At 42.7% G+C, this 10973-nt stretch overlaps 1 protein-coding gene across 1 annotated transcript; it reads right to left on the bottom strand.

Moving 5' to 3' along the window:
* Positions 1-436: 436 nt before the first annotated feature.
* Positions 437-7263, bottom strand: Abd-B (Abdominal B). The gene is made up of 5 exons (XM_036817874.3): positions 5359-7263; positions 4198-4409; positions 3926-4133; positions 2413-2627; positions 437-2352 (listed from the first exon to the last, which is right to left on the bottom strand). The coding sequence occupies exons 1-5, from the start codon at positions 6050-6052 to the stop codon at positions 2161-2163; spliced, it is 1521 nt and encodes a 506-aa protein (XP_036673769.3). The 5' UTR covers positions 6053-7263; the 3' UTR covers positions 437-2160.
* Positions 7264-10973: the final 3710 nt, after the last annotated feature.

Genomic DNA, 10973 nt, shown 5'->3' on the forward strand with positions numbered 1-10973 from the left:
TATTACAATACCAGTGGCGAAAAAAATCAACAAAAACTCAGAAAACGTAATGAAAGAAAAGAAAGAATTCTCCAAAATTTGAATATTATTTTGTAAGTGTACGTTTGATGATGAGAAAGCTTTTTGATTTCTTTTTTGCTGAGAGAGTGGCGATTACGAACTGATCCGCTTACGAGTAATTGCAGCACATACGTATTTTGCTTTACGTTCTGTACGAGTACGAGTATCTGGATGTCTATGAATAAATTCGATGGTGAGAGGTCGCTTGCGATGTGTTCAACATCCTCCTCCTCTTTTGTATACTTACCGAAATAATGGTTGGAAAAAACGGAACAGATGTGAGTAAATCAAAGGATACCAGGGAATCGGGAAAAATAGTTTTGAAAAATGTATTGCGGCTAGCATGATGCCGCGAAATGTTTGGGATACTTTCAAATTTTGTGTATATTCTTGCACTTCTGCAACTTGTTGTATTTTATTCACAATAATTAACTTTTTAAAAAAGAGAATTGCTAACGCTAGATTAAAATTCACTAAACAAACTATAATCGAACATAATCATAAACATAACCGACTTTAGACTACAACTTATCGAGGGCTCGAAATAATAATAATACAAGAACATGAATAAAGCAGTGGGTGAAATCATTTCTTCATCAAGTATGTATAGGCTAATTATACACATATAATGACAGGCATAGGTGTAGGTGTAGGTATAGGTTTAGCATAATAATATAATGCTCGGGGCAAAACATTAACAAAATCGATAATTACACAACACAACTAAACTTAGACTTAATATCAGGATCAAGCGGCGTCGATACACATGAAAATATATGTATGCATATGTACGATTACTATATGTACTATGTGTAAGTTATATAAGTAGCTGTTACGGTATGCTAATTACTCCTCCTCGACACATCCCCACCTCATTTTTTCACACTCGCTTACTTCAGTAAAATGTATTTCTCTTTAGTTTTTGTTGCTTTAGCTTTACGAGTAGTTTTCATCCCCTTTTTTTTTGTTTTTCATCGTTTTAGAGTTAATTTAATTCGAAAGCGACTTCAACTATGGAGTAAACATGCACACACTCATTGAAAATTTGCGACTTACGATTAACCATTTGCTAAAATCGAATTCGAGTTCATATCATACAAGTATTGAATATCTCTGCGTGTACGCAGTATATATATCTGCATTAATTTAGTTATCGAGTGCTTGCTTCGGCCGGAAATCAGCGCGATGTCTTAGTTTATATACAGGAACTTAGAAGGTATCAAAGGACACGACACGACGAAAAACATTACACGACAAAATTTATCCTAGACTGCGGAGTGTGTGTGTTTGTGTTTTGCGGGGGGCTGTGAGGGGTCCGAAAATTGTTAAACAATTTCTTTTGTTTCAAGAACATTTATCTGGGTCTACAATGTGCTCTGCGCTGCTCTGCTCTGCTCTGCCTAACTCTTAAGTGGATAGTTATGGTAAAATCTACTACTCGAACGCGTGTATTCATAATTTATGCGGGGTTATATTCACTGACGTTTAAGTATATTCATATTCATAATTTATAGTTCGGAAAATTCATAGTGCTCGCCTAGGTAAATGAGAGCTTTTGAGAGAAATACGTACATACATATATTTTCGTACAGTTGCGAAATTTCAAGTGCATCTGCTACGGCTGCTTCTTCATCTTACTCGTATCTATATTCAACTACCGAACTAAGCTGCATTATCGTGTTGGGTTTGGGATCTCAGGGGATCCCTGGGGATCCGTAGAACTGACTTAATAACTAACTGCATTTCCATCAAAGTCGATTGGTCACATAATCAACATCAGCGACGCCTGCGCACTCCTGGGCAGCTGCTCATCCTGATCCTCCTCGACCTGGTTTCAGGCTACATATTATCCTCTACCGCATCCTAGAGATCTCTGGAGTTTTTGTACATTTAACCGACCTCACTCGGCCTGGCTGGAGCATCTCTGTCGCCTGGCTAACATGGAAAGTCCATGGCCAGCTCATTCTTGATTAGCTGATGGTGGTTCGGATCGGACATGGGTTGGGGATTCGAGTTGGGCTGGTTGGTGACCCCACTCGGATTGGCTAACTGCTAGTAGGTGGCAAAGCCCATGGCGCCCGCGCTGCTGTTGTCCAAGGGTCACTGGTGCATCTTGGCGGCATGGTGACCCATGTTTAGGCTAAGGTTCAGGTGGTGGCTGCTGTGGTGCTGCTGGGTCGCCTGCGAGTGGTTGTGATTGCTGCTCGAGTTGTTGTTGTTGTTCTGCTGATTGGCCTGGCGCTGCGAGTTCTTCTTGTTCTTCATGCGCCGGTTCTGGAACCATATCTTGACCTATAGAGCAAGGGATATTATTATATTTATTTTCTAGGAATAGCTGTATCAATCACTTACCTGTCGCTCGGTCAACTGCAAATTTCTGGCCAGCTCCCAGCGCTTCTGCTTGGACACGTATGCATTGAAAAGGAACTCCTTCTCCAGCTCCAGGGTCTGGAACTTGGAGTACGGCTTTCGCTTTTTCCGGACGGACACCTGGCCGGTCCACTCGTGCAGTCCGGGATTGGGCGTGCAAGGACCCACTGCACCCACCGACAATCCACCGGAGGCTCCTGAAAAAATCATCAAATAATAGGGTTACTTCATGTATGTACAGAATGTGCGGGTGGTCCGCTGTGCGGTGCAATATAAGATCGTTAAGTTTATAGTGCAATTAAGGAAATTGTTTAGCAATAAGCGTAATACAAAATTATTCAATTCAGCGTTTATGGCCCCTTAATTGGTGCGGTACGGGGAGCGGAGCTCCAAATTGGCATGAGGCCCATATTCACACCCGAGTGGTTTATGTTTGATGAACACATTCGTTCCCGCTCATTGGGCGCCCAAATGAAGCAATTAATCTAATGTAGAAAATAAGTGACAAGGTGGATTTATTTTTATTTAAATACTAGTCTTAATCGCCGACTCAAATAGAAAGTCTAATTTTTTGGACAGCTCTTTAAATTGAATTGTCTTTCTTTTTATTAACCATTAATGACCAAGCCTGTGTGTCTCTACGAGGCCTTCATTATAATTGTAAAACTGACTAGCGAGGTTGTTTTTAGTGAAATATACCCCGATAAATACCTGTCTTTACTATTGGGGGTTCCCCAGGAAAATGTGCATTGTTGACAGACACTCTTCTGACGGTTCGAAAAGTTTCAGTGATAAGGCACAAACATAAGCAGGCAACCCCCATAGAATGCACTTCCAACGACTTTCACACCCACATTAAGGCGTAACGCTAGACAAATAGCGAGAATCGATTTATGGGCTGTTTTGCAGTACGCTAATTGAACGACAAACTTGCCGGTTTCGCAGTTCGCTATTCAAACCGATACGGTGACAAAACGGCAACGCAACAACAAAAGAACTTTGGATGCACTTGGGAAAATTACACAAAGTTTTTAATTTTATATTAAGAGATGAGTATCTTTTCAATTAGTTCGGAATACATTTTTTTTCTATTTTACGATTAATTTTAAATATTGTATTTTTCATTTGATTTAGACTTTTTGATTATTTTATGCAAGAATAAAATTGTCATCATTCTTATATTTAAAAATCAAAACACAAAAATCTTTAAATTTTTTTTTTAAGCAAAGCATTACAAAAGGATTAGATATATATATATATATATATATATATATATATTAAAAGTATTCTTGACCAAAATGTTTTTTTACAAAATATCAATATTATTTTATTTAATTTAATCAGAAAATAAGGTTATCTATGAAAAAATATCAAGCAATTTATAAGTTATGTTGTAGCAAATAGGAAATAAAATTGTTTGACGAACATGTGAAAAGTTTTTTGTGATTTCCACGCGCGTCGCTCTTAAATGTGCTGGTTGTTTTATTAGACTCACCTGAGCTGGAGTAGTTCTCGCCGGGATAGCCGCGTAGTCCGCCTGGAGAGGAGTAAGTGGGCGGCTCGTAGCTGGACGTCGAAGTGCCCTCGACGGACTGTCGGGCGGCGGCGCTCACGTGGCGATCCTGTTCGTTCATATAGGCCACTGCCGCCGCGGCAGTGCTGGCGGAGCTGCCCTGATCGGCGCGGTAGCCTCCGGTCCAGTACTGTTTGGGAAAAGAGGGATCTAGGTTGGAGGAGAGTTGTTTATAAGAAAGTGGGGCCACTTACAACCGGAAACTGGCTGGTGTCTGGATAGGGGTAGGGGAACATGTGGTTGCGGTCGTAGTGCCCTTTCGCGTAGCCGGGATACTGGTTGAATGCGTCATCGTTGTAGGTCCAGTGTGCCGGGTGCCGCTTGACCGCCGCCGAGGTGTCCGGCTCGAATCCCGGCCGCATGGCGGGTATGTGCAGGGGCGCTAATTGGATGGACATATTGTTGTCTGAAAGCAAGCGGGACAAGCGGATTGGGTGTTATTAATATTTGGCGAAGTCAGGTAAATCTAATTTTAACGACTATTTGTGATTGCCTAGATGTACACATATCTGCCACGAGCTACTTTTGCATTTTTTCACCTTCGGTTCCTTGCTTGTTGTTAAATGCAAATATTATAATAACTTATAACACATATGATAAGTCAAAAATATGTTTTATAAAACTTAGCTGCATATTCTTTTTATTCTTTATCAAAGCGGTAAGTTAAAATTAACTTTTAATAAGCAAATCAATACAACCCAAAAAATATTCGAAACAAATTATAATTACAAAGTTTAACCATATGCCTGTAGAAAATTAAACCTAAAATAAACCAAATTCTTAAAAATTATTTAAAAAAAATACGTATTTGTTAATATTCTTTAAAATGTCTATATTTTTCATGACTTTTAAATTATGTTAATAAGCACATCTCGACATGTTTTCTTTTTTACGAAAAATGTAATGTTGTATGCTGGATTCCAATAGCTATATTGCCGATAAATAAAATTGGTCCAAATATGAGGGAAAATATTTTTAGAAACAAGTAAAGGGCGTGACGATTCCTAACGGAGGTCAAGAAAACCCTTATCAGCCTTTTCAAGCGTAATGCAATCAACATAACTGGAACACTCATTGCAAAGCGACAGAAAAAAGAAGTGAATCGGCACTGTTCCCAATTTGAATTCTAAGGTATTTTTAGATTTTCTCAGGGGTGTAAATAATTTCAAAATGATTTTTTCTAGAAAATATCTTCAAGATTTTTCAGTAGACTTCGAATAGAGTTGCCCCAAGATATTTAAGACTTCCAATAAGGATGGCATTGGTACTACTACAGATAGTAAAAGGACCCAAGGATGCGTTACGCCTATATAACTGAATGTCTTGCATGACTGATATATTTTCTGGGACCTCACCTTCCTTCTGAGAACTAACACTGGAGGGAGAAACACTCGCCGTGGTGGGCGCAACGATCTGTGTCTGGCCGGGAGCAACTGCAGCATTCTGCTGGAGATTCGCGGAGGCGCCGCTGGCAACACTGTTTGGGGTCTGTTGCTGCTGCGGTAGTTGCTGGTGGTGGGGCGATGTGAGATGTTGCTGCTGTTGCTGTTGCTGCTGTTGTTGGGCGGAGGGTCCAGTGGGTGTTTGGGCGGGACTGAGGGCGCCGGCCACCGGTGTTGTCGCCAGCTGTTGCTGCTGCTGCTGTTGCTGCTGGAGTTGCTGCTGCGGAGCGGGGAGGAGTTGCTGCTGCACGGCGACAATTGGCACAGGCGGGGGATCCTCGTACATGACCGCATGCGTGGGCGTGGAATGTGTGGTGGGCGTTGACTGCTGTTGCTGCTGCTGGAGCACCGAGGAGGGCGAGGAGGCGACGACTGCATGTTGCTGCTGCTGCTGCTGTTGCTGTTGCTGCTGCTGCAGGTGTGGATGCGCGCTGTGGTGATGGCTGGTGGTGTGCAGAGGCTGAGGCAGGTGGTGGTGCGCATGGTGGTGCAGTTGCTGCAGATGTTGCTGCTGCTCCTGCAGATGCTGTTGCTCCTGCTGCTGCTGCTGCTGTTGTTGCTGCTGCTGTTGCTGCTGCTGCTGCTGTTGCAGGTGGTGTTGCTGCATGGCGGGCAGGGAGGGATGCGCCTGGGGATGCGGATGCGGGTGCGGATGCGGGTGGGCGGTGGGTACGTGGGTGTGGGTGTGTGTGTGATGCCCCCACCACGCCCCGGCAGCGGCGTGCGACCCGACTGCCGAGACATCGTGGGGGTCGTAGAGAGCGCACGCCAGCGGGATGGTTGGGGTCTGGGGGAGGGGTGGAATATTTACGGTTATCTTGGACGCGTTGCACTCGAACAGCGGCGACGTTGGGTTAAGGCGGTGCAGTGGGGTCGATCGCCTCGACCCACCGACCTTTTTTATATTTTTAGCAACCCTTTGTTAAAGTTGTATTTTTTAATTTTTTAGAATTTGTTTTAAGTCTTTCTTTTCAATTTCCAAATCAGTTTTTAATATCCAAATAAGTTCTTTTGGCTGCCCCTTTTTCTTGCGTACCGCACACGCACACAGACGTCCGTCAGCGGTCACACGCACACGCCGACTTACTCACACACGCACACCGTCCGAAGAGCGGGCAAAGAGAGTCACTTTGTTGTTGCACAGGGGATCGAATCAGTTTCGGTTTCACAGGGTGTTCACGGTAGCCAGAAACTCACGCAATATTTTCAAATTGGCTTTTTTAGTTTTCCAAAAATTTTCCAATTCTCCAAATTTGTGCTTTTTTCAGTTCAAGTTTTTCTTTTCACTTTTCTTTTTACTTTTGATTGCGCCTTTGTTTTGTATTTATTTTTCTTTTCCTTTTGTTTTTTATAATTATCATAAATAGTTTATTATTTGTGAGGCCTGCAGTAGTTGTTGTTTTTTCTGCTGCCGCTGGCGTTCGCTTTTTATGTTGCTGGTCATAAAATTTGATTTTACGACCAAAACAAACAATTAAACGCAATGTTTGCAACAGTTAACAAAAATGTTATTATTTCTCTTCGGAACGCCGGGGGATTTGGTGTTTTGATTGTTGGCTTTTTGATTTAAATTTTTTAAAGATTGGAATTGTTTTTTAAATTTTTTCGAAAATGTTCAAGTTTAGTTTTTGAACCGTGCGAGCGAAAGACTCCCAGCTGAATGGACGGCGAGTGGGAAATCGCTCAAGTCCCAGTCCTCGACGCTTGACTTGGGTGTTGTTGCTGCTGTAGTTGCTGTTGTAGTTGCTGTTGTTGCTGTTGCTGCTGGACGCCCGCGCGCCTTCCAACCGAACAGAGCGAAGCACAAATCTACACTGACAAGCAGCAGCGCACGGCGACAACATATCGCTGGCACACCGACAACACAGAACCAGAATCGCTCTCCCCGTCTCGCTTTAAGTGTCAAGAGGCCAGCAGTGTAGCACAAAAGGCATCGGCGCCAGCCTAATCGTGTGTGCGTGTGCCTCCCCGTCCGTGTGACTCGAAAGAGAGCGTGCGCATGCGCCTATGTTGCTGCTGCTGATGGTGGTTGCTAGTTGCTGCTCCTGCTGCTGCTGCTACTGCTGCTGCTCTCTTGTGGCGCATTATGCACACGTACACTGTATACACCGTCTGTGTGGATCCCAAACGGACAGAGTGTGTGTGTGTGTGAGTGGGGGGCACCCAAAGAGAGTTCTAAGTATTGCTGCTGGCGCAGAAATTCCACTTTTTCAACTAGCCAGGCGAGTTTGAAGAAAAAGATGGTATCTTGGCACTGGAATCCGCTGAGCTCAGCAGGTGCTCCAAGTCGCCGAGGGTCACCGAGGGCGAGGAAGCACACACGCACAGTGTACGTGTGAAGGCCTCCGCTCTTTAGAGAAACCAACAACACAAAAAACACGCGCTCTCTTATTGCCCGTTTTTGGGGGCTGATTTGAATACTTAACACGCGCGCACCACAGCGCCATCTATGGCCGAGATTTCAGTGGGATGAGTTTGGGGGCGGGGAGGAGTGGTAGGTCGCACGACTTTGTGTGTAGTTCGCTGTTGGCGCTTTTTTATCGATTGCCAGCAGTAGAAATATCTTAGAAAAAACACGCTCTATAGGAACCCAGTATCCCAACTAATTATTCCAGCCATCAAAGCAAAGTGACTAATTAATGTTAATTAGCTAAACAAATACATGCGTGCGCCAGCTCTTTCAGCAAATTATGACAGCACACACAATTGTTGAGGAACCCCGGGTCTACTTTCACCCCTATCTCTTCGCCCTATCTTCCCCTAAGCGATGCCTTCGGATTTCCTTCCCTTTTCCGCCTCGAACGGCATTTGCCAAATTTTACGCTGCAATGGACAATTATGGGAATTTTATGGCAATTGCCATTGGAAGAAAAGAAAAGGCACAGGGTCGGGGGCAAAGAACTGTTAACAAATCGTAAAAAGGACGCGTCGAGAGCAACTCTCAACCCGCTTGACAACAAAATGTACGTACAATCGCATAAAAATCCATTCTCAGCAATTACAATAATACATTTATGCAAGGGTTAAGGAAAATGTCAGAAGTAAACTTGAATATTTTAATATCTTACATTGGAACAGTTGTGAGCAATGTCATTTTGAATATTAAACGTGCTATAATTCATTGTTGATATAATACCAAGTTAATAAATTTTTTTTTCATTCAGTTGAAATTTGTATAAAATTGAAAACATTTTTAATGGATTTTAGAAGGCATATTATTTTGGAAGCAATTGAATAAATGCTAAAGAATTGTTGAGTTAAGAATAAATAAATATTTTAAAATATTACAATTTTAATTTATTTTGATTAACAAAAAGGAGGCTTTTACATAAATATACGTTTTAATTCTCTTTCTAAGTAGGTTTTTAAATTTATTTAATTCATCGGATTTTTCAGCACTTTTCATAAGTTTTCCTTAGGGCTAGTTATACTTCTCTGATTACAACTGTCCTAATAAGGTTTATATCTTACCTGGAGGATGGGAACTGATGCTGGGAGAAATAGTCGCCGCTGTCGGCGCAACGAGGTGGTTTTGGCCGGACGCCACCGCTGAGAGTTGTTGCTAGGGCGGTGCTTGGTGGGTCTGCACCGATGCTGAATTAGGGATGGATCTGCTCCACCGGTCTACTCAATTCCAGTGAAGAGTACTGCAAGTAAAGATACAGAAAGTCATAGTAAGTAAACCACTACGAGGTCCATCAATAAACTCTGTTTCAACGAGGCGCCACTCATCATAGCTGGCCATTTTCCCTGTCCTTTAAGAAGAAAAGAATAACAAGAGCCCGAGGAAGCCGTCTTTATGGCCGGCGCAAACGTCTTGTTTGCATTTGACACCGCGCAGGTAATGATGCCGACTCAACTGGCAGCCAACCAGGGGCGAGGGCGGCGGAAACAGGACGCAGGATGAAGGATGCCGCGATTTCCCGCAGGGACAGGCCCTCAAGTCAGTGCGGAAGTGAGCGCCGGGCCAGGCCAAAAAAGGGAAAGGGAATGGGTCAAAGTCGGATTCGGATTCGGAGTCAGTAAGACAAGGAGACGCGCAGACAGCAGCGACAGACAGCCGTCAAACACGTCGTAAAATTTGTTTCTCGTTTCGCATTTGCATTGTGCAACACTCACAGATACACACGCGGATCTCCCAAAGGCGGTGTCAGGGTCAAAGTCAACTCCTGCCCTTCGACTGTCTGTACTTTCATGCCCAACTGCACTCCACACTCCACACCATTCTGGAGGAACCGAGGAGGAACTACGGAGGAACTGGCCCATGTGTCCCTCAAGAGTTTCGCTTTCGCTTTGATCGCACTCAACTCTCTCGTAAAATCATTTGACTGCAGTTCCTTCTGGGCGGGGGAAAAGGGAAATGGGAAACGCAAACGATTTGTTCGGAGCAGAGTTTATGGTTCTTATACATTTTCTTATAACACAGCAGCAATTGTGATGATCAGTGCAAAATTAGTCATCTAAAATCATTTAAATCACATCAGCATTGACATAATTTTGTTACTTATATGCAGTTGATAAAAATGTTATCTTAATAACTGTATAAAACTATTTTGATAATTCTTTAAAATTAACATAATTTAGTTAACATTTTAAGGGGTTATCTATTGTGTGGTTTCTATGCCACCAATATGTCTAAGTGCATTAGAAATAGATATTTTTAGCTGTGAGTAATTTTTTTCTGGATGAGTACAAGTCTCAGAAATATACATTTCTTAATAGAACAATAATGCCGCTGATCAAGACGGTCAAAAATTAAGACATGCTATGTTCAAAGACAATAATGAAAATATGAAAAAAGCGCAATGACGATGCCCGATTCCCAACTTCTATAACCGTGGGAAGATCCATTCAGTGGGTGTCGCAATTATCGTGAATAATTTGTACTTTTGTCACCAACAATAAAGCCTTTCATTGGCTTTGCCTCTCTCCTCGTTCTTTTTTTGGATGAAATAGAGCTATAGTCATAAAAAGAATTTCTTCCATTTTTAACGATTCCCGAATTTGAATAAGTTAATTAACAAAATTAATATTCAAATGGGTTTATGGCCGAAATGGCGGCTTATGGCTTCATTATGTGTGTGCCCGGTCCCAGAGTTTCGGTAAAATTTAAATTCGAGTTCGGACAACAATAAACCTACCACAAAATATATATAATCGTCTCTGGACAAATTCACATGCAATATGTCCGAAGAAAGAAACGAGAAAATATGGTGAGAGGTAAGTTCATTGGCCAGTCGCCATAAAAATTTGGGCTGTTTGCTCGCTGGGTTTTTGGGTTCTTCTCCGGCCGGAGATGCTGCGTCCGAATTAAATGAAATAAAATTAAATTCATGTTATCCAATTAGATACAGGGGTCCCGCACCGCGATCGTTAATGATCTTTCTCCCAGCTAATTATGATACGTCTCGGCCAGTTCGCTCGGCACCTTTAATGGCCTGGAATCTCTTTATTCTCGGAACCCTTTTTTTCTGGACCCGCACCGTTTTCCCAGTAAGCCGGAGACGAATCACAGATATACGCGGCCC

The sequence above is a fragment of the Drosophila suzukii genome, chromosome 3 (genome assembly GCF_043229965.1).
Source record: "Drosophila suzukii chromosome 3, CBGP_Dsuzu_IsoJpt1.0, whole genome shotgun sequence".
In the NCBI taxonomy this organism is placed as follows: Eukaryota; Metazoa; Arthropoda; class Insecta; order Diptera; family Drosophilidae; genus Drosophila; species Drosophila suzukii.

Excerpts from the sequence above, each read along its gene's own strand:
- Abd-B (XM_036817874.3), bottom strand. The coding sequence starts at position 6,052 with ATGCAGCAACACCACCTGCAACAGCAGCAGCAGCAGCAACAGCAGCAG. Across the intron at positions 4,410-5,358 it reads TGTTAGTTCTCAGAAGGAAG|ACAACAATATGTCCATCCAA; the intron begins GTGAGGTCCCAG and ends GCTTGCTTTCAG. Across the intron at positions 2,628-3,925 it reads CGAGAACTACTCCAGCTCAG|GAGCCTCCGGTGGATTGTCG; the intron begins GTGAGTCTAATA and ends TGATTTTTTCAG.